Source organism: Pelophylax lessonae (genome assembly GCF_965119305.1).
Source record: "Pelophylax lessonae genome assembly, chromosome: 1".
NCBI classification, from domain to species: Eukaryota; Metazoa; Chordata; class Amphibia; order Anura; family Ranidae; genus Pelophylax; species Pelophylax lessonae.
In genome coordinates, this window is record NC_138768.1 from 79030151 (window position 1) to 79054274 (window position 24124).

The following is a 24124-nucleotide window of genomic DNA, read 5'->3' on the forward strand; positions in this document are numbered from 1 at the left end:
CTGAGCCGCTTCCTGGGTTCTGCGGGTCCCAAAGGAGGACCGCTTACCCGGCGGGTGGGGCTCATCCCTTAAATGCAGTGTATCCACAACAGAACTATAAGCGCAGACATTGCTGCGCGTTCTATGGCCGACCCAGAGGGGGAGTCGACCCCCTCCACCTCCCCACCAACCGAGAGGACTGAGACCCTTCAGGGGGTACACTGTCCATGGAAACCATATCTAGCTCAGAATAAATAGATTGAGACAGTCTGGGTCTTTTCTAAAAGCCGGCTCAGACATCAACAGAGCCACTTAAGACGCTAAAGTCGCAAGTGCAGAAGGAAGGGAGCTTAGCGTAGAAGATTCAGGCATACCTGAACCCTCCACCAGCACTGGGGGAAACATGCTGCCCTGGGACTAAAAAAAAAAAAAATGTTCTGGCGCTGGCCCTTTAAATCAGCGTCAGCGGCGGACCCCGCCGCAAAGAGGACCAGCATGTGCCGCTAAATACAAGGTAACATAGCTGCCAGTAAGGTATGACCCAGAAAAAACAGCATAGAAAAGCCCCCCAGAAGTGTAGCTGTACTATACCAGCTTCCAGCTCGATCCGACTGAAGAAAGGAAGGGATGTCACGCTGCTAGAGGCCCAAACAGGAACTGACTAAGGAAAAATGGTTGCCCATGTAACTCTATGGGGAGGCTCCGGGAAAATGGCCGCCGAACCATACACTGCCCACATTAAAGATGGCGCTCGAAAGGGCGCGGATACACTAGGAAAAATGGCTGCTGAATGCCCACACATGAAGCCCGAACAGCATGCCCACACCCAAAATGGCGGCCCCGCGTGTTTTACACTGCAGCGGCCCCCACCGCCATGTCTGTACCCCTAAAGTGACATAAAACACTCCCGAGGGACTCAGGGACCCCCGCAAACCGCCCACAGCACGGCATGACCGCAAATAGCGCCCCAGCAGACACCGTGAGGGAGACACAGGGACCGCACAGACAGACATGAGGGGATCACACAGACTCTAACAGACTGCCATCCCCATGAGAGAAGCGCCACACACACACACACCCCCGGGCGTACAATGTATAGACAGAGGGGGTAGCATGTTACTCACTGATTCATGCAAATTCATGGGTGCCACTCTGCGACGGGAAGCCTCCCACCCCGGGTGGTGGGGGTGCCGTCAGCCAAACAGGATTCTAGCAACACGTGGCATACCGCAGTTGAGAAATCCTAGCGAAGTGGCCACTTTGCGGGCTTTGTCCCTGAGGACAGGGACCGGTCGTTTGCGAGGCCAGGGCGTACGCATAGCCTGCTAAATGCTCGATGGCGGGTTGGGATTCCGTAAGGCTCTAGTACAACCGGTCCGATTCCCAGCTCCGCAAACGCTGTAGTCTTCCGAAGTCTGACTAACTAAGCGCAGGTACAAATAAAAAGCTATTAGTGCAAAGACAAACACACTTAGCAGAAAATAAAATGTAATAAAACAGAAGAAAAGGCTGAGACTGTAGCCCCAGCACAGGGAAGCCTGCCTACTCCTATCTAGGCAAAAGACAAACTGAATTGGGAATGAAGCTAGCCAGGGGTATTGGACCAGAGGGACAGCCCCATGGAGTTGTGTCTATGCAAAGTTTTGTGTTTTTAACAAAATCTTCTGCCTAGCTTACTCCTGTGGATAAGAGGTCAATACCCATTGGTGAAGACTATATGAGGGGCGGCGACTGTCAGAGGACGTAAGAGAAACAAAAACACTTCACTTTAAGAGAGCAAATTTTCCAAGGATGAGGGCTGCTCTCCAGGATTTAGACTGGGAGGGAATATTGGCATCGATGAGCACAGAACAGAAATGGGAATTTTTCAAAAAGACTTTATGCAAACTCAGACTTTATGCAAACTCAAAGGTTAGGTCTGAGCATGTAGGCCCTTTACAAAATAATCAGGAGTGGGTGACTGGGGACAAAGAGAAGGCAAATGTATTAAATACTTACTTCAGCTCTGTATATACAAAGGAGCATGGGGGAGCTCATGAGCAGAATGAGGATGATATTGACACAGCCCCAAATGATCCACAATGGTTAAAAAGTGATATGGTCCAGAAATATTTAGACAGAATAAGGGTGGATAAAGTGCCTGGACCAGATGGCATCCACCCACGCATCCTAAAAGAATTGAGCGCTGTAATTTCAAAGCCTTTGTTTCTAATTTTTAGGGACTCGTTAAGGACTGGAATAATACCACTGAATTGGTGTAGGGCCAATGTGGTGTCTATATTTAAAAAGGGATGAAAGTCTTTGCCAAGTAACTATAGACCTGCTAGTTTAATTTCTATAGTCGGGAAGATACTGGAGAAAGGCCACATAGAAAAAAATATTTTAAGCAACAGACAGCATGGATTCATGAAAGACAGAAGTTGTCAAACAAACCTGATTTCTTTTTATGAGGAGTTAAGTAAAACCTTGGACAGAGGGGTGGCTGTGGACGTAGTATACTTGGATTTTGCAAAAGTTTTTTGACACAGTTCCCCACACACGACTAATGTGTAAGGTAACGTCTACTGGCTTGAAAAGATCGGTTTGTAATTGGATAGAAAACTGGCTAAAAGATAGAATTAAGAGAGTAGTGGTTAATGATTCTTACTCTGAATGGTCTAAGGTTATCAGTGGTGTACCCCAAGGTTGAGTGTTGGGACCCTTACTTTTTAATATCTTTTAAATGATATAGGGTCTGGGATTAAAAGTACCATTTCAGTCTTTGCAGATGACTCCAAGCTTTGCAGTGGAATAACTTCCTTACAGGATGTCTCCAACTCACAAGCTGATCTCAATGCACTGTTTCATTGGGCAACTATGTGGCAAATGACGTTTAATGTTGATAAATGTAAAGTTATGCACTTTGGGGCTAAGAATATGCATGCATCATACATACTAGGTGGAGTAGAACAGGGAGAATCCATAGCGGAGAATGCCAAGCTGCGGTTTCCAAAGCAAGCAAAGTCCTTTCTTGTATTAAAAGAGGCATGGACTCCAGAGAGCGAGATATCATTTTGCCCCTGTACAAATCATTAGTAAGACCTCATCTGGAATATGCAGTTCAGATTTGGGCACCAGTTCTTAACCACTTCCCGCCCGCCCTATTACAAATTGACGGCGGGAATGTGGTTGAGTTATCCTGACCGGACGTCATATGACGGCGGGAGGATAACACCGCTCTGGGCGCCCCCCGGGGGCGTGCAGAGCGGCGATCGGTGATGCGAGGTGTCAGTCTGACACCCTGCATCTCCGATCTCGGTAAAGAGCCTCTGACGGAGGCTCTTTACCATGTGATCAGCCGTGTCCAATCACGGCTGGTCACATGGTAAAACAGGAACAGCCGTTGATCGGCTTTCCTTAGTTCGTGCCTCCACCAGGGATGCCCACTATGACCCCAGGGATGCCCACTATGACCCCAGGGATGCCCACTATGGCCACCAGGGATGGCAATCAGGGCTCAGGGAGCCCCCCATTGCCCTCCCCATCAGTGATGCCCACCAGTGTCCTCCCTATCAGTGCTGCCCACAAGTGCCCATCATTGCCATCCTTTAGTGTCGCCCACCAGTGCCCATTATTGCCCACCAGTGCCGCCTATCAGTGCCCATTAGTGCCCATCAGTGCCGCCCGTCAGTGCCGATCAGTGCCGCCCATCAGTGCCCATCAGTGCTGCCTATCAGTGCCCGTCAGTGCCGCCTATCAGTGCCCATCAATGCCGCCTATCAGTGCCCAGCAGTGCCGCCTATCAGTGCCCACCAATGCTGCATATCAGTGCTACCTATCAGTGCCACATATCAGTGCCTATCAGTGCCGCCTATCAGTGCCACCCCATCAGTGCCACCCCATCATTGCCTCCTCATCAGTGCCTGTCAGTGCAGTCTCATCAGTGCTCATCAGTGCAGGAAAAAACGTATTTATTTACAAAATTGTATAACATAAACAAAAAAACTTTTTTTTTTTTTTAAACTTTTCTGTCTTTTTTTATTTGTTTAGCAAAAAGTAAAAATCGCACAGGTGATCAAATACCACCAGAAGAAAACTCTATTTGTGGGGGGAAAATTATATAAATTTGGTGTAAGTACAGTGTTGCATGACCGCGCAATTGTCATTCAAAATGCAACAGCGCTAAAAGGGGAAAATTGGCCTGGGCGGGAAGGGAGGGAAGTGCCCTGTATTAAAGTGGTTAAAAAGGATATCGGGGGAACTGGAGAAAGTACAGAGAAGGGCAACCAAACTGATAAGAGGCATGGAGGAATTCGGCTATGAGAAAAGATTAGAGGAACTGAATTTATTCTCTCTTGAGAAGAGGAGATTAAGGAGGGATATGATCAACATGTATAAATACATAAGGGGTCCATATAGTGAACTTGGTGTCGAGTTGTTCACTTTAAGGTCAACACAGAGGACAAGGGGGGCACCCTTTACATCTAGAGGAAAACAGATTTCGTCTCCAAATAGGGAAAGGTTTCTTCACCGTAAGAGCTGTGAAAATGTGGAATAGACTCCCTCCAGAGGTGGTTCTGGCTAGCTCACTAGATTGCTTTAAAAAAGGTTTGGATTCTTTCCTGGGTGTACTTAATATACAGTAAGTGGGTACTAAAATTTTTTTTTTTTTATGTGAAGTTGATCCAGGGAATATCCGATTGCCTCTCGGGGGATCAGGAAGGAATTTTTTTCCCCTGCTGTAGCAAATTGGATCATGCTTTGCTGGGTTTTTTTGCCTTCCTCTGGATCAACTGCAGGTATAGGATTGTGTATATGGGATTTTATGGTTGGGTTTTCAATACTGTTTTTTTTTCTTTTGTTGGTTGAACCATATGGATGTGTCTTTTTTCAACCTGACTAACTATGTAAGCAGTACTGGGTAGTAGAGGCCTGTTTAACAGCTTTTTAGCTTGGAATCAGTTTGACCTCAGTTTGGGACAGTTCTGAGATTATTCACAACTCACAGACAGGTGTATTTGACCCTTTGATCTGCTTTAGGCTAGTTTAGCATTCTTAGACTTTTATAGTGAGGTGGACAAGATGTCTGATTATATACAAAATGTCTTATTGTATACAAAATGTCTGCTAAGGTATTAATCTCATTGTCTCTTTTGATTTCCTGACATGTATCATGAGCTTTCAAAAGCTAAAAATATATATGAGCTGAGATATTTCCGCACTTCCAAAATTCCCAATCTCTCATGAAGAGGAACTCCGTCTGGACATCTTGACCACAGAACAATTTATATCTGAATCAAAAGTCCCTTGGAAAATTCCCTGATGAACATTACATTAAATTCCCTGATGACAGAAAATCGCAATATAGATTAACCCTATGCTTACCATAATGAATTGCTAATCCTGATTGGACAATAATGTATACGTCAGATGTTAATACAACCTACTTTTATACGTCATATAGTATATTTAAACACCAACACCCTGTAATAAATTAGGTCATTTTGATTCAATCATTTTGAGTCTCATCTGATCTCATTATATATGTAATTACATATTGTCTGATTTGGTATCACTGACTAACAGGTAACAGGTATTTTGATCCTAAGGAAAATTCCACAACAGATTGGCGAGCCAGCCAGGAGAGGGGACGTCATCTGCGGACGGAGTGAGACACCTGGACGGCGCTGGGGAATCTGGAAAGAAACTGGCCAGGTAAGCCCATTGTCTGCTTACAATGTATTTCCAGTCCTCTCAGTCGTCCAAGTAACGATTTTTGACGTAATACCCTCTTAAAAGAACCTAAACCCTTAGTCGGTGTATATATTGTTGCTACTAACACTTATTGCGAAAGGAGAGGTTGGGTCAACTGTGGGTGTGTCTGGTGTCTTGGACACGCAGAAACGTGACCCACAGTTGTTTTATGGTAAAGCGGTCTCATTTCGGAGTGTCCATTAGAGACGGCAGCTAGCATTGAAACTATATGACTAATTAACCTGTCATTCTATATACTCTTGAGGTTTTCTGTCTCTATGCTCTAGTATATATATATATATATATATATATATATATATATATATATATATATATATATATATATATATATATATATATATATATATATATATATATATATATGGTAATAGTTTGATTTCAAGTAAGGGAACCTGTCATAATCAATTGTCCAGTAATTGTGTTGGCTGTCCAAATACAAACTACAGATCCAGGTCAGGGACCTGGGAGGTTTTAAGGCAGTTTTCTATTACCGGGTAATAGTGAAATAAATGAGAAATTGGATTTCCGCGGATACTGACCAGGGGTCAATGTCGAGGGTCATTAGGACCACTGTCTTAAATTATATGCTACGGGAGCATAGTTTTTTGTGTGACAACCTTTAGTGGTTTTGTTATAAAAGGATTCCTTGCAGAATGTATAAAGCAGACTTAGCGGAAGCTGATGTGTTAGCAGCAGTATTATGAGAAAGGGAAAATACAGCAGGCTCTGTGTCTTTTGTATGAAAAGAGGAAGTGATCCTCGGGTTTCTTCTCCGTAACACGGAGAAAAGAGGAAGATTGTTTCTCTATCTGATAAACAAACAGTATAGGATATTTTGAGGTTATTTTCTATAAAATTATAACTAAATGAAAAATAATATTCCGCCCGCGAAAAATGTAATTTTTGTAAAATCTTACTATAAAATTCCTTTCTCTGACTCCTCTAAGTCATCACTATTGGGTATTGACTTCCGCCCTGCAGTAGTAGCTAGGCATTAGACTTAGTCAAAAGAACAAAAGCATTTAGCATAGACACAACCATGGGGGCTGTCACACTGGTCAATACCCGACCTGCAGTGATCCCTCCCAACTCAGTTTGGTAGAATAGCAGTAGGTGTACAAGAAAAACCCCCAAAAGAGTTGCGGGGGCGGCGACTGTCGGAGGACTCAGAGAAAGGAATTTTACGGTAAGATTTTACAAAAATACTGTTTTCTCTTACGTCCTCCGACAGTCGCCGCCTCCTCGAAGTCATCACTATTAGGATGTCCCAAAGCAGTGTAGACATGAGGGGTGGTAGACGCAACCGTAGAAAAGGCAACGCAGTACCCACATCAGAGAAAGGAACCTTACACGCACAGTAAGAGAACCTTCTGGGCAATAGAAAAGGCTCAACAGGAGCAACAACCCAGGAAAACAAATATCCAGGGGATAAACACCCCAACAGCCAGGGAACCACAAAAAAACAAGGGTCCCCTATGGCACTGCCGCACTGAGAACTTTGCGGCCAAAGGAGGCATCAGCTGATGCAAGAACATCCACCTTATAGAATTTGTAAAAGGTGTGCACCGACGACTAAGTCGCAGCCTTGCACACCTGGGTCACCGAGGCTCGATGCCAGTAGGCCCAGGACGTACTCAAAGATCTGGTAGAGTGCGCCCTAACAAGGAAGGGTGGAACTCGTTCCTTCAAAGCATAGGCCTGTTCAATGGCCTGTCTGATCCATTTGGCAATGGTCGCTGCCGACGCAGCCATGCCCTTCAGAGGTCCCTCAGGAAGGAAAAAGAGGGAATCCGATTTCCGAAAGGATTCAGTGGACGACAGGTAAACCCTGATCGCTCTGACAACATCCAAGGAATGCAATGCAACCTCCTTAGGATGCTTCGGCTTCGCACAGAGCGAAGGCAAAACAATGTCCTCATTAAGGTGGAACTCAGAGACCACCTCAGGGAGAAAAGAGGAATGAGGTCGCAAGACCACCTTATCCTTGTGAATCACCAAGTAAGGAGAGCGGCAAGACAATGCCGCCAACTCCGACACCCTGGGAGCCGAAGTGATCGCCACTAAAAAAGCAACTTTCTTAGACAGCAGAGGTAACGATATCTCCCGGAGGGGCCAAATGTCGCACACCTTGAATAAAGATGCGAATCAAGGAATGAGACGCCACAGGGCGTTGGAAAAGAATAGCCAGTGCAGATACCTGGCCCTTTATCGTGGCCAGCGCCAAGCGCTGGTCCACACTAGTCTGGAGAAAAGCCAACACTCTCGACACCGAGTACGAGCGAGGGGAGAACCCCTTGGACTCGCACCAGGCGAAATAAGCTTTCCAGGTACGGTAATAGATTTTACCAGAAGAGGATTTCCTAGCCTTGATTAGAGTAGGAATGACCTCCGAGGAGAGACCCCTGTCTCTCAGGACCTGGGTCTCAACAGCCAGGACGTTAAAGCCAGCGACTGTAAAGCAGGATGGAAGATCGGTCCCTGAGACAGTAGATCTTCCCACATTGGCAGCCGCCAAGGATGCGCCACTGCCAGGTGAACAGCGTCGGCGTACCAGGACCGGCGCGGCCAGTTCGGCGCTACCAGAATCACCAAGTGCGGTTCCGAGGCTAACCTGCGAAGGAACCTGGACAACAACTGAATCGGAGGAAAGGCATACATCAGACGATACTGATGCCAAGGGGCCACCAACGCACCCAAGGCGTCTGCCAGAGGATCGCGCGTTCTTGCCACGAACCTTTCCACCTTGTGGTTTAGCCGAGACGCGAACAGATCCACGTCCGGGGATCCCCACTTCACACACAGCATTTGGAAGACCTCCGGGTGCAGGGACCATTCCCCCTGGTCCAGGGTCTGGCGGCTCAGATAGTCGACCTGCCAATTCTCCACACCCGGAATGTGAACTGCTGAAATCGCCGGGACATGAGTCTCGGCCCAAGACAGAATGTCGGTCACCTCCCGGGCCGCCCGGGCACTCCTGGTGCCCCCTTGGTGGTTGATGTAAGCCACCGCGGTAGCATTGTCTGTCTGTACCCAAACAGGACGGCCCCGAAGTCGGTCCGACCACCGGAAGAGACAGAGTTTGATCGCTCTTAATTCCAAAACGTTGATCGGAAGGGAGGATTTCCCATCCGACCAAGTGCCCTGGGCAGACAGGTTGCCCAGGACTCCACCCCAGCCCGACAGGCTGGCATCCGTGGTAATCACTGTCCACAGTAACGGACGGAAGGATTTGCCTTCTGACACTGCCGGGGGCTGGAGCCACCACAGAAGATCCATTCTGGTCTGGCAACTCAAAGAGACACTCAGATCCAAGGACTGAGGTAGTTTCCCACCTGGCCAGGATCTCCGCTTGAAGAGACCTTGTGTGAAACTGAGCGAAGGGTATCGCCTCAAAGGCCGATACCATGAACCCTAGGGACCGCATGCAGGTCCTGAGTGACGAGGATGGTTTGTCCCTGAGGGACCTGATCTCGTCCTGTAAGGTCCGGAGCTTGTCCTCCGGCAAGAACACCTTTGCCTGAGCAGAGTCCAGGATCATTCCCAGTTAGGGAAGACGAACCGAAGGAGACAAGGACGACTTCTGTACGTTGATGGTCCATCCGAACTCATGTTCTGTACCGTGTTGGACAGATCGCGCAGTAGGTTCTGGCTGACACGCGATCCTAAGAGGAGATCGTCCAGATACCCCAAGACCGCAATGCCCTTAGCAGGCCCAGAACAGGCACCAGCACTTTGGTAAAGACCCTTGGAGCCGAAGCGAGACCGAAAGGTAACGCCACAAACTGATAGTGGTCCTCCACGATAGCGAACCGAAGGTACCTCTGGTGACCCTCGAAAATGGGGATGTGTAGGTACGCATCCTTCAGGTCTATAGAGGCCAGGAATTCCCCTGGGCTCAGGGAGGCCACCACCGAGCGGAGAGATTCCATACGGAACTTACGAACACGCACAAAGTGGTTCAGCGTTTTCAGGTCCAGAATAGGACGTACCTTGCCCTCCTTTCTGGGCACAGTGAACAGATTGGAATAAAACCCCCGAAACCTGTCCCGATGAGGCACCGGGACAATCACCCCCTGAGCAAGGAGGTCCTGCACCGCTAGATGCAGGTCCTGCAGGCGCCCTGGGGTTAAATGAAGATTTGAGGGAAAAAAATCTGTCCGCCGGCCCGGGAAAGGAATTCGATCTTGTACCCTGATCGAATGATTTCCTGAACCCACCTGTCCGGAATTCGGAGCAGCCAAGGTTGGAGGAAACCGCGCAAACGTCCCCCCACCCCAGGTTAGGGCGCCCCTTCAGGCAGAGGCGGATTGACCCGCCGCACCGGCATTGCCGGACTTCTGCTTGCCCGCCCAGGGCTTCTTCTGGCTACCTTGGCCCTTGAAGGGCTTGCCCTTGGTTTGATTCCTAAAGGCACGAAAGGACCCTTGATTGGGTCGAGAGGCGGAACCCCGCTTGCCACGAAAGGACTTGTTCTTCGGGTTCTGGGGCAGCATCGTGCTCTTGCCCCCCGTGACGCCTTTAACCAAGGTATCCAACGCCTTGCCAAAAAGGCGAGAACCTGCATAGGGAAAATCAGCAACTGTCTTCCGCGATGTCTGGTCAGCCGACCAGCTCTTCAACCAGATCAGTCGACGGTTAAGTACCGCGACACTCGACAGGCGTGCGGCCAGAGGGGCCTCATTCATAGCCGCATCGCACAAATACATGACTCCTTGGTGAATTTGATCCACCATAGCCAGCGTGGCAGGTGGGGCAGAATCAGACGCAAGGTTGCGTCCAAGCACCTTAGTCCAATCCGCCACCGCCTGAGCCACCAGGACGGGCGCGAAAATAGGTTTGAGCAAGGAAACCGCCACCGTGTAGGAATGGCGGGCAAGAGACTCCAACCTCCTGTCCGTGGGATCCCGGAAAACCGGGGTGTCCTCAGTGGTAATCAAGGTTTAAGACGGCCACAGTGTGATCCACCTGTGGAGGCACACACCAGCGCGTGTCCGTAGCCGGCGCAAAGGGATAAAGCAGTTTAAACCGACTAGGTACCGTGAATGGACGTTTCAAATTGCGCCACAGTTCATTCACAGTGTAATGAAATTCAGCGGGGCAGGGAAAAACCTGCGCCGACTTGCGGGTCCTATGTGTACCAAACAATGACACAATGCCCGGAGGAGTGGGCTCATCCTCCAAATGCAGTGTCTCTTTCACAGAAGAGATCAACTCATCCATAGTTGCGCGTTCTTCAGGAGACCCCGGGGGAGAATCATCAACCCCCTCCACCTCCGCCTCCCCCTTAGACTCCAGAGGGTCCAGGGATGAGCGAGACCCTGAAAAGGGCACGCCCGCCACAGCAGCCACATCACCATCTGAATCAGAGGAGAAAGATAATCTAGGCCTTTTCCTAGCAGCTCGTTCAGCCATCAGCACCTCCAAAATGGACACTAAAGACGCCACTACGGCGGCCAAATCAGGTATAACAGGGGGTAACAGGGGGTACAGCAGGACTGGGGTCCCCCACCAAGGCTGGAGGGAATTTGCTGTCCTGAGATTCCATTGCCCAAGTTACAGTGAAAATGTACAAGAAAAGGTACTGGCCCTTTAAGATCGCTGCGGAGTGCACAGCCCACCGCTATATGCACAGTGAACAAAGCCCCCAAAAGGAGACAAAACTGAGCCAGGAAAGACAAAACAAGGAGCTAAGGAAGAGACAGTCTGCAGAGCCCCCACAGAGTGTTACCACATCGATCGCTGCTTCAGAGGAAAAGGAAGTGAGGTCATCAGAGGCTGAACTATAAGCTGCAAGACCCAGGGAAAATGGCTGCCCATAGAACTGAATGGAAGGCTTCGGCAAGATGGCCGCCGAACATGTGCTCGGAACGATCGTTCTGCCACACACAAGATGGCGCCGGATGGCGCCAAAACAACATGCAGTGAAGCCCACAGTGAAGCCAGACATGCTTTGCCCATACTTAAAATGGCGGACCGCGCGGTTTTTACCCGCTGCAGCCGCCGCACACGCAGTCTGCACCCACAAAACACCGCAGTGACACAGGGGAAGGGGCCTCCAAAACCACACAGCACCGCAGCGCATGTAAAAGGAGACCCCCGCAGGGATCGCATCAGGGAGCCCCACACAGGCACAGACATGGGGAACACACAGCAACACAGGACTGCCACCCCAGACAGAGGCCCCACACAGAAGGAACTTACCTGTACCGGATGGCGTGGGGTACCTCTATGAACGGCAAGCCGCTGTCCTCATCTGACAGGGAATGCCGTTAGCCAAGTACAGGACACTGCAGCACCGCAGAAGTGTCCAGTGAGGTAGCCACCTCACAGGCTGCATCCCTGCTGCGAGCAGGGATGGGTCGTTCATAATGCCAGGACGAACACATGGCTGAACGCTCGATGGCGGGCTGGGGGTCCCTCTGACCCTCTGCCCTGGAGAACCAGGGCAGTCAGTCCAATTCCCAGCTCCGCAAGAATCCATCTTCGTCCGAAGATCCGACTAAAACTAAAACTGACAAAATAAACAGCTAGTAAATCAAAGACAAAACTGACATTTTCAAAGAAAATCAAAGAAAAAAAGATTAGAAAGGCTGAGACTGAACCCCTAGCACAGGGAAGCCTAACTACTCCTGACGCTAGGCAGAAACAAACTGAGTTGGGAGGGATCACTGCAGGGGGGGTATTGACCAGTGGGACAGCCCCCATGGGTGCGTCTATGCTAAATGATTTTGTTCTTTTGACTAAGTCTTATGCCTAGCTACTCCTGCGGAGCGGAAGTCAATACCCAATAGTGATGACTTAGAGGCGGCGACTGTCGGAGGACATAAGGGAAAAGGGAATCTTGGTGCAAAAGTTTAGAAAATTGGCTGCTTGCCAAAGGGGTTCAAATGAAAATATCTTTGTTCCTATAATAGTTATACATTTTTGGACATTAAGGGTTACCGCAATTAATGTGACCATTGAACCCTATTGGCACTGAGCCAAAAGTTTTAAATTAGATTAACTTTTTATCTGAGTATAGTATTTAAGTGGTATCTTAGGGGCACCCTCCATAACCAAAGGGGAACCTCTGATCAGATTTTTGTAAAATTGGGACAAAGTCTTTAGAGGATATTTGTTTGAAAGATAAAAGTACATTAGTTCCTGTCATGATGGGTGTATAAAAGAAAGTGACCCACTACAAATTGTGTAAACACAGGACAAGCAAAGCAAAGAATTGCAACCCCCCCGAAGAGAGAACCTGTGTCCGCATATCCCCATCAGAAGCGCAGATTCAGCTGATGTTCAAGCAGCTGCCTTTTGATTTTTATGCGATGCGAAGGTGGCTAGAAGGGGTTAATCAGAGTAGCAGGGGTGGGGCTGGGAGTGACTTTCTGCCCGCTTCAAAGAAAAAAGGGAAGTAATTTTACAGATGAAAAAAAAAAAAACACTAAGTTAAGTGACGCTATGTTAAGTTAAGTTTCAGTTTCAAATGCCGTGCCCATTAATTTGTTAGGAGCTGACATTCTGACTGTAGTAAGAGCTAATATCAAATATTATGATGCAGAGACGGCATTAATCCAGTGTGTAGATGTAGTATTTGTCGTCTCTGACAACCAGACGGTCTGTCTCTTTAAATCAGGAAGAGATAGTCTGTCTGGGTGAACTGAAGGAGGGGTTACAGGTTGCTCCCGCCCTCTGTCTCCCAAACTAGGTGAAACCTTTTACTTTGTTTTGTCACAAGTTGAATGGACACGCATCCAGGGTTCTCACACAGGAACATTGGAGCAAACAGAGGCCACTAGCATATGTTTCTTGCCAGCTTGACCCAGTAATAAAAGGATCCTCAGCTGTGTGCGGGCAGTAGCAGCCTGCAAGGAGCTGCTGGATAATACCAAACAACTGATAGTTTTGGGACATCCTCTGATTATAATGGTCCCACATGTTGAGTAGTGACCATATCACAATAAAACGGTGCAATGTGTTGAAGCCAGTTTACTTCCGGCATAGGAGCAGGCACTAGAGGGGGAGGAGAAAGTGTTTGTTTAATACCCCTCAAGACTGCTTTGAGCTGATGATGGCAGAGTCCGAATCTTTGAGCCCTGCCAAAAAGGCTCCTCTCTAAAGCCCTGATGAGACCCTTTATGTAGATGGATCATGTTTCTACACAGAAGAGGGTAAGCATGTAACTGGGTATGCAGTAGTAAGTAACAACAGTAGTAAAGTTATAAATAAATAAACAAAAGGGAAAAAAAGGAATGCAGAAGCATTAAATCTAAAGTTTTAAGCACAAGCAGCTGATGGCTTTGGCAAAGGCCTGTGAATTTTAAAGAGTTAACATTTACATTGACATGATTTTGGTCCTAATTTTGGAAGCTTGTAACTTTTTGACCTCAGCTGGTAAGTCAATAAAGCATGCAGATATAATAGAGACTGTTCTTAGTCTTCCAGTGTCCCACCAAGGTGGCAATTTATTTTAAAAACCAAGGCACATGCAAGAGAAGTCACAGAAGAAGCTGCAGGAAATGCAAGGGCTGTCAGGACAGCGAAATAGGCTGCACTGGAACAAGTCCCTATACGGGTACTGACACTCGCAGGAAAGCAACCAACTCCGGTAAGTATGGCAATCTTGATATCATTGCAGAAAAAGCCTCCTCACAGGAGTGTGAGAAGTGGCGGAAGAAAAGTGAAACACAGGATGTAACTGGTTGCTGGAGGATGGAGGAGCATTCTTGTCTGATCTTAGGCCCTATACCCGAGGGTAGCAGCCGCAGTTCACGGACTGTGTCATAACTCAAAGACTCTAATGTCCAACTTGGTAATGCAACACTGGTTAGCACCAGGTTTTCCTGGAGTAGCTGCAAAATATACTGCTTCTTGTCTTACCTGTGCTAGGTACAATGCTGGTAGAACTGTAAGCACCCCACAAAAGCACCACCTAAGCCAGACTGTCCTTTCCAGGGAACTGTAATAGATTACATTGATTTCACACAGTCTGGTCCCTATGCACATGCTTTGGTTTGTATAGACATTTTTTCAGGATGGCCTGAGGCCTGGCCAGTTTCTAGGAGTACAGTACAAAACACAGAAAAAAGCTCTTGTCCGAGGTAGTGTGCAGGTATGGAATTCCAGAAACTATTGAAAGTGACAGGGGTACTCACTTTACAGGAAGGGTTCTACAAGAGGTCCTATCCGCACTAAATATTGAGAAAGCCTTTCACACTCCATATCACTCACAGAGTAGCGGGAAGGTAGAAAGGTTGAATGGTAAAAAAAAAAAAAAAAACAACAAGTTGAGTAAAATAATAGCGGAAACAGGTAGGGTGCCTACTTATTGTTTTACGTTTTTTCCTTTGTCAGGAACACTTCCAAGAGAGGTGTAGGTACTCTTTGGGTGCTCTCCTGAAGCAGGTCTCTATTTACCACAGCAATTGCAAGCCACGCACTCAGATCTCACTAGATGTGTTGCCGCGCTTTAAAAGCAATTAACAAAAATACATAACAGTGTGTTTTCATCCCTACCAGATCCAAATGAGGATACTAAAAGTCATTATGTAAGGCTTGGTGATTGGGTAGTAATCAGGAGACACATCAGAAGGAGTCTCGACTCTCCGTTTGACAGGCTACTAAGAGTGCAATTGGTTACACCAACACCCCTCAAGGTAGAAGGGATACATGGATTCACGCCAGTCATTGCAAAAAGGTGGTACAATGATTTTCTTCCAATTTTTTTAATATGTATGGGAATTTTGGGTATAATGAAGGGGCAGGACGATAAAGAGACAAACACCCCAAGGCCTAATGCGCTGTTAAAGTTTAAATACCAGGTAACCAGGAAGTCAGGATATTCAGGATGCTAGATCTGTTCACAATTACACCCAGAGTCCCAGACTATACCTGTGCTAGTAAACCCACTTGCATTAGAGGATCGAAATTAGACAGAGTTTTCAAAATCCTATAGAAACATTACCAGTGCACGAAAGGACATGTTAGTTCCCCTGAAAGTTGCAGGTTTAATCAAGAATCCTACACTGTGTATAGCGTTCTATGGAAGTAAAACTGATGTAGGGAGGGTGGACTGTTCACAAGCACTGATAAACATATCCTGCCCACAGCTGTCTGTGAACAGCCCATAAAATGAAACTTGCATGCATTACAGAAATTAAACTGTTAAACATAAAATATAAGCCATATTAAATGACAATATGGACATTTCTCACCTAGGAGAAGCCCTCAGGTTTCTGTTGTTCAGACAGCAACTGGGGTATTATGCAGAAAAGTTATTAATACCAATTTTCACCCCAGGGTGATCACATTCGGGGTTGGGAATCTATTATGTCTGTGGCAATAAGGCCCATGGTTGACTTTCTCAGTGTGTCACAGGAACACGCACTATAGCCTCTTTACTTCCAATGGTGTCCGCCCATCCTAACGAACACAGTCCTTTGGACGATTTGCATTATCGTAAGTATCTCCTAAAATGATGAAAGTGGTGTATTCATATTGATGTTTATGCTAATTATGATCTCTAGTTACCTGTTGAATTAAAATAATTATGTGTTTGGTTGATAAGGTTACCAAGGCCAAGGAGACAACCTATTTCAACTCTATATGGAAATAAGAAGTGATTGATGATACTGAGTATGCTGTAATGAGACGTCTGTCATCTCAACCCCCCATGTATGAAGAAGTAATTTCCGCCTCAGAACCTTACCAAGACTCGGACACCACTGAGGTGTGCCCTCTGGGCCAGTGTTCCAAGCTTAAGGGGCTGCTCCCTTGGAGGGATCTGATGAGTGGATAGGTAGTTAGGGTGATCAGTAAATTCTCAAGAGGGGGAAGATGAGGTGGAAAAGATGTCTGAATAGTATATTTAAACTCCAACACGCTGTAATAAATTGGGTCATTTTGATTCAATCATTTTGAGTCTCATCTGATCTCATTACATATGTAATTATATATTGTGTGATTTGGTATCACTGACTAACAGGTAACAGCTATTTTGTACCTGAGGAAAATTCCACAACAATAGCAATGCAAAACCCACTTAAAGCAAACAAAAACCCGTTGACACCAGCACTTTATCACCACAAACCTTGGATTTACTCTGAGAATGAATCTCTCTCTAATGTTTCCAAAGAACATTACAGAACATGAACTGTGACATCATTATGTAAGAAGCTGACGTTCAATTGTATTTTGCATAGAAAACCTTCCTTATTGTACAATCATTTTGTTATCTACGTATGGAATTTGCCAAAGGCTGTCCATCTAGAAGCAGTTACCTGTGTTGGGAAGCAGTTCTCTGGGCAATGCATTCTTCTTAGAGGCCGCCATGAGGTGTAGATCAGCTGAAGAAGGAAGCTTATCTATATCTGGGATGTGTGGTACAAATTCTTCTTCATCCAAGTCTGTTACAGTTAGCAGATGCTCTTCAACCTGCAGTATGAAGGAAAAGGGAAATAAAAAATTAAGGACTTCATATATTTAATTTATGTTATATGTAAGAACTGAAGATATTCCCCAACATTTAAACCAAATATGTAATATATTGCAGCTTACTAATCATTAGATGTGGTGGCTGCATAGTCAATTTTCACTTGGTGATCTGGACAGTAACACACCTCCTGTATTAGCATGCCTCCCTTCTGGATGAGAAACACAGGGGCGGATTTAGACAGCAGCATTTAAAGATTTAAAGTGATTGCAAAGATAACATTTTTTATTTAAAAAAGGTTACCGTTATACTTGCGTGCTCTTTGCAGTGGTTTTGCGCAGAGCAGCCCTGACCCTCCTCTTCTCGGATCCCCCGCCGGCGCTCTGGGCCTCTTGCAGAGTGCCCCCATAGCAAGCTGCTTGTTGTGGGGGCCCTCACGTTTGCTCGCTTCCGAGCCTGCTCTCTGTGCCCATAAGACACAGAGCATGGCTCAGCCCCGCCTCCTGCTCCACTAGCTGTGATTGACAGCAGTGGGAGCCAATGGCTCCAGCAGCATCTCAGCCAATCAGGAGGGAGAGACCCGGGAGAACCTCTGGTTTCGTGTACAATGCTTGATCGGGATCAGGCTTAGGTAAGTATGGGGGGGGCTGACAGGGGAGCTGCACACCGAAGGTTTTTTTTTTACCTTCGTGCATAGAGTTCATGAAGGTAAAAAACCTTCAGCCTTTACAATCACATTAAATGCCCTACAAATTGAAGACAAACTCCAGCTAAGTTGGTCTTCAAACAGCTATTTAAGCTGTTACTGCAAATAAGTTTTTTTTTCCCTTTTAGGTTAAAATGTGGAGCTCCAGGAGGTGTGGATTAATTGACTCAAATATTGGTGAACTGGTGCCTTAAACCATTCTATCAGCTGAAAGTTGAGCACACATTGCCTAATTACATGTTCTTCAGATATATACAACTCCGCCATGCCTTTAAGACTCAATATTCCTATCCATGCCCCTACAATTCGACTCTATCCCTATTATAGAAACAAACAGGGGCTCAGATCCCAAAAACTGGATTTTTGACTTACCGTAAAATCCTTTTCACTTAAGTTCATTGACGGACGCAGTCTCTGATGCATATCAGTAGCCTGCCTGTTCCGGTATGGTGAGTAAATGTTCCCCCCTCTTCCCCGATGGATTTTGGGGTGGACGCTGGCCCCTCCCTGTTATACTGCCCTCTACAGGAGTAGGACCCTAGGCAGAAAAAAATGTTCTGGCTACGCCTATGGGCAGTCCCAGAGGGTATACCCTCTCTCTTCCTGCATAGGATGTCAGTTTTGTATCAAAGCAGTGTCAGAGAAATAATACCAACCCAACTCAAAATAGAGGGACATGTACTGCGTCCGTAAATAAAATTAAGAGAAAAGGATTTTACGGTAAGTCAAAAATCCAGTTTTCTCTATCGTTCCTCGATGGAAGCAGTCTCTGATGCATATCAGTAGGGACGTACCAAAGCAGTGCCATAAAAAATGGATTTTTGTAAAATCTTACCGTAAAATCCTTTTCTCTTAAGCTCATTGACAGATGTAGTCCTCGTTGATTAATAACAACTCGGGTTATGCTGCCCTCTACAGGAGTAGGACTAGACAGGAAAGAAAACGTTCTGGCCACACCCTAGGGGCAGTCCCAGAGGGTATATCCTCTCACTTCCTGCTACAGCAAATCAGTTATGTCACAAAGCAGTGTTTAGAGAATTTAACCCAACCCAACTCAAAACAGAGGGGCGGGTACTACGTCTGTCAATGAGCTTAAGAGAAAAGGATTTTATGGTAAGATTTTACAAAAATACATTTTTCTCTGTCGCTCATTGACAGAGGTAGTCCTCGTTGATTAATAACAACTCGGGACGTCCCAAAGCAGTACCACAAATGAGGGGTGGGATGACAGAAATCAAAATCCAGAATGCCCAACCGGAGCCAACCAGAAGCATCAAGGACTCATCGAGCAAAAAGATGAGACCTAAGTGAAAAAACCCAACAAACCCTCGAGGTAGACCAACAGTCTCCTCAGATTGCGGCCTGCAGAACCTTGTGGCCAAAAGAGGCATCTGACGATGCCATCACATCAACTTTATAAAATGTTGTAAAGGTATGAACCGACGATAAAGTCATCGCCTCGAAAACCTGGATCGCTGACGCCTGATGGCGGAAGACCCAGGAGACACTAGGCGCCCGAGTAGAGTGCGCCTTAACAGGGAACGGAGGATTCCGACCCTTAATAGAATAAGCCTGTACCACCGTCTGACTGATCCATCTAGATATGGTCGCGGCAGACACAGGCAACCCCCTTCAAGGGCTATCCGTGATCACAAAAAGTGAGTCCGTCTTACGAAAACAAGTTCGTAGTAGTCAAGTGTATCCTTCTGAACCCCATCCAAGGAGTGTAATGCAAACTCCCAAGGATGGCTAGTCTTAGGACACGGGGAAGGTAACACAATATTTTTATTCAGATGAAAACTCTGAAAACCACTTTAGGAAGGAAGGGTGGATTCGGAAGAAGAACCACCTTATCCCTATGAACCACCAGAAATGGGGAACGACAAGATAATGCGGCCAGTTCTGACACCCTGCGTGCAGAAGTAATGGCCACCAAGAAGGCCACCTTCTGGGATAATGTAAGCAAGGGAATCTCCCTAATATCTTCAAAGAGAAGTTTCTGAAGAACTGACAACACTAAATTAAGATCCCAGGCGGTAAGGGTGCACGCACTGGCGGAGCCAGATGTCGCACCCCTTGGATGAAATTCAGCACCAAGGAATGATTAGCCAAAGGTTTCTGAAAGAAGATTGCTAACGCTGAAACCTGACCCTTGATAGTGCTCAAGGACAATTTCTGCTCAACCCCTTGTTGCAGAAAGACCAAGATTCGGATCACCGAATAGGTATGTGGGGGAAATCCAAGAGATTCACACCACGCAAATATAAGACTTCCATGTGCTGGAAGTCGCTTTCCTTGCTTTAACTAGAGGTAGGAATAACTGAAGCTGACACTCCCTTGTCTTTCAGTACCTGGGTCTCAATGGCCAGGCCATTAAGCCAGAGATTGTAAAGCAAGATGGAAGATCGGTCCCTGAGACCGCAAATCCTCCCTGAGAGGAAGTCTCCAAGGAGCGTCCGCGACTAGCCTCACCAAGTCGGCGTACCAGGCTCGACGAGGTCAGTCCGGAATTTCCAGAATAACTGGAATTCCCTCCACCTCTATCCTGCGAAGAAGTTCCCGCAGTAACTTGAGAGGATGGAAGGCATGCCGTAGCTGATACTGCCCCCATGGGGCGATCAGCGTTTCTGCTGCGTCCGCTAGAAGATCGCGGGTGCGAGCTACAAACCTCCGCACCTTCCTGTTGAGCTAAGGTGCCAACAGATCCACATCCGGGGTTCCCCAATGAAGGGACAGCTAGTGAGATACCTCTGGATTAAGAGGCCATACCCCTTGATCCAGAATCTGATGGCTGAAATAATCTGCCTGCCGATTTCCCACCCCCGGAGTGAACAATGCGGGGAGATCCAGAACAAACCGTTCCGTCCAACGAAAGATGCTAGTCGTTTCGATGGCCACCAGGACATTCTAAGTGCCCCTTTCTTGACATAAGTCACGACCGTGGCATAGTGCGATTGGATCCAAATCGGGCTGCTTTAGAGCTGCTCGGTCCAGTAAATCAGACAAAATCTGATCGCTCTCAGTTCCGATACCCTATTGGTAACCTGGATACTATCGGAAGGAATGACTTCCCCTGGTTGAGCATCGGAGGCTCCCTGGTCCGCTCGCCCAACCGGATCCGATTGTCCAGGAAATCGGAATTCTGATTCCATAAGAAAAGAATCTCTTTCAGGAGAATTCGGGTATGAGACTGGGTATACGGTACTGCCTCTAAGAAGGCCACCATCCGTCCCAGCCAATTGACGGACAGCAACATCCGAATCGTTAACTGAACCTTCTGTAGTTTCTCCGCAAGGAGAAAACCTCTTGCCCAGGATGTATCCAACCTTAGGCCCAGATAGTTCAGTCTCCTGGTGGGAACCAGGGATGTGGGAAAGCGAAGAAAAACGCTGATGTCCTGCGATGATGGGGGATCTAAAGATAGGCATCCTAAATGTCTATGGACGCCAGGAATCCCCCTGATGCAGGGAGGCCACCACTGTTCGGATGGACTCTATTTTTCCCCAAGTCCAGAAATTGGACGCACCTTGCCCTCTTTCCTGGGCATTGTGAACAGGTTCAAATAGAACCCCTGAAACCGTTAAATGTTAGCAGGGAAGAATCGCACCAGTGGAAGTGATCGAAACTCGATCCTGTATCCTGACCGTATGACCTTGCGAACCCCTTAGTCTTGGGTTCCGGCAAGCCATGGATCCGGAAACCGGTGAAGACGTCCCACCACTCCAGAGATGGGTAGGGGCGCATCAGGCTGTATTTTTCAGGCTTGGCTGAGCCGGACTTTTTGTTTAGCCGACCAGCGCCCTTTGAAACCCCTCTAAAGGGGCTTTGGAGGGTTTCGCCTTATCGCCCGCCCTCGCGGAACGAACAACTCCTTATGAGCAGAAAGGGAAGGTCCTCGTTGGCTACGAGGTCCTCTTTAACCTAACAGTCTGTGGCAAGACAGCAGGTGGTACCATCTATCCTTTAAAGAGGGATTCCTCAAACGGATAGCGCCTAGCCATGCGTTAGGAAATAACAGGGGTTCGTTTCAAAACTACCCCATTTGGGTAAAGGAAAATCCTTCGCCCTTTTGGTAGGCTAACAAGTACCAAAAAGGAATTTCAGTCTCAGCTACCTCTGCCGGTATAACCTCAAGACCAAAGGTTTCCCGGACGGACACAACTAGTGCATCCACCACTCTTGTGCTATGGCGGAGGCAGAAACATTCTCCTCACTGCTGAGGAGACATTACCTGAGACAACAGCCCCATAAGAGGGACCTGCAGCTGCATTGACCAGCTCCGAATCCGTATCTGAAGTATCAGATAAACAATAGGGGTAGGCGGGGGTCGCTTCTTGACCCCCGTCCCTGACAGGCCACCTCCACCCGGGATACCAAAGACTCCCAAACTGCCAAAAATGCATTAAAAACAAGTGGGGTACTGGAGGGTCCTGCGGCCACCTTGAGGGGATCAGGTGGGGATACCTATGCGGCAGGGTCAATGATTATACAAGACACTTGCCAGCGACAAAAAATGACAAAGTAAAAAACTTTTTTTTTTTTTTGTGTCCCCCAGTCGCAACAGCGCCCCTCAGTGTTACCTGCCTTTTTGGACCCCACAGAGAGAGAGAGAGAGAGAGACCCCAAGGCTCATCCCTGATGCACAGAAGTTTTCATCAGCTTGCTCAGTGCTGTCCTGTTACAGACAGGAAGTCTTTGGCCCTATTTCCTGGGTAAAGGAGGCGGCTCCGCCCCTTAACACGCCTACCGGCGCCTCCCCCTGGCTCCATGAGGTGTTTGGTCACCTCAAACATGGCCGCCCCCATGTTGGAGACACGAGGCTACGCCAATATGGCGGCCTCGTGTGCTCTGCAAGAAAATGGCGGCGGCCTGTTAGGATAGCGGCGGCTTAGCAGCGGCCTGCGTGATGCTGTATACGGCCTAGCGGCCTGTGGGAGTGCATCGGCCCCCCAAACTTCACTCTGGATGGTGATCAGCCTGGCCGGCGGTACCGGACTCTGGTGGGCCGCATGCGGTCCGTGCCTGCCCTTGCTGGAGGAATGCGATCTGGACTGCAGTTATATATGCATAGACATCGCCCTGTGAACACCTCTGACAGGTAGGATACCTTATGCTACCACAGTAATATTCTAGTACTGCCACTGACTTCAGTCATCTTTACAGTTTTGAAATGACATTAGATTGTCAGCTCCCAAACCAAGCCTCCTGGTTACTTGTTCACAAAAAAATCACACTCAAATAGGGGGATCTGTGACATGTTATAGGATAGAGGGGAGACCCATCCTTACCATTTCAGAGAGGGGCCCGCGTTCACCACAAAACCCGTCAGGGGGAAAAGGGGGAACATACTACTCACCATACCGGAACCAGGCGGGCGCCAACTCCTGACAGTACCCCTCTCCACCGGGGTGGAAGGGCTGTTGACCAATACGGACGCCGTGACTCATGGTCATTGGCGTTTCAGCGAGACGTTTAACTCGCAGGGTCAGTCTCCGTCCAGTAGGACTATGTCGCGGCCGACCCAGCGCGGAGCTATGGCCTGCACGCGCTCGTAGGCTGAACTGGGGTGACCACTGGATCTCAACATCCAGCCCGTCGCCCAGTTCCAGCTTTCTTGCTTGAAGATCTCACAGGAACACTGGAGAAAAAAAGCTGTCAAAAATCTTCTAAGAAAAAAATCCTGCCAGGACCGAAGATCCCAGCAAGGTATCTAGGTCCTTACTCCTAACTAGACAGAAAAAAACTGATTTGCTGTAGCAGGAAGTGAGAGGATATACCCTCTGGGACTGCCCCTAGGGTGTGGCCAGAACGTTTTCTTTCCTGTCTAGTCCTACTCCTGTAGAGGGCAGCATAACCCGAGTTGTTATTAATCAACGAGGACTACGTCTGTCAATGAGTGACAGAGAAATTCTGATTCCTATAGAAAAAACCACCACAAAATGGCCGTGCTGGGTGTACCAAGATGGCTGACGATCTCCTCAGCACATGAGGCTACAAGAAAATGGCAGCCCCGCGTGGCCTGCAGAGCAGCTGAGGACCCTTGTGAGGACCCCCCTAGACTCCAAAACGGGATAGATCGGCAGGTGAGCCCTAGAGGAACAGGTAGAGACCCCCCTCCCCGCACGATTGTTCATCTGGCGCCGGCGGCACACCCCACATCCGGCTCAGAGCGTGGTCCCAGCCCCCGGGAGTAGGCCCAATAGCCCCCAGTGTGAGGTGGAGGGGGTGGCAGGTAGAAGAGGGGGTGCATAAAAGGACAGAGGGGAACC

The 24124-nt window shown here is 47.7% G+C and overlaps 1 protein-coding gene across 1 annotated transcript in view; it reads right to left on the minus strand.

Moving 5' to 3' along the window:
* Window positions 1-24124, minus strand: part of CPLANE1 (ciliogenesis and planar polarity effector complex subunit 1) — a 383258-nt gene that overhangs the window by 92305 nt on the left and 266829 nt on the right. The window contains exon 42 of the mRNA XM_082255738.1: window positions 16998-17151. Coding sequence (XP_082111864.1) covers window positions 16998-17151 — 154 coding nt within the window. The remainder of the gene's footprint in view (window positions 1-16997; window positions 17152-24124) is intronic.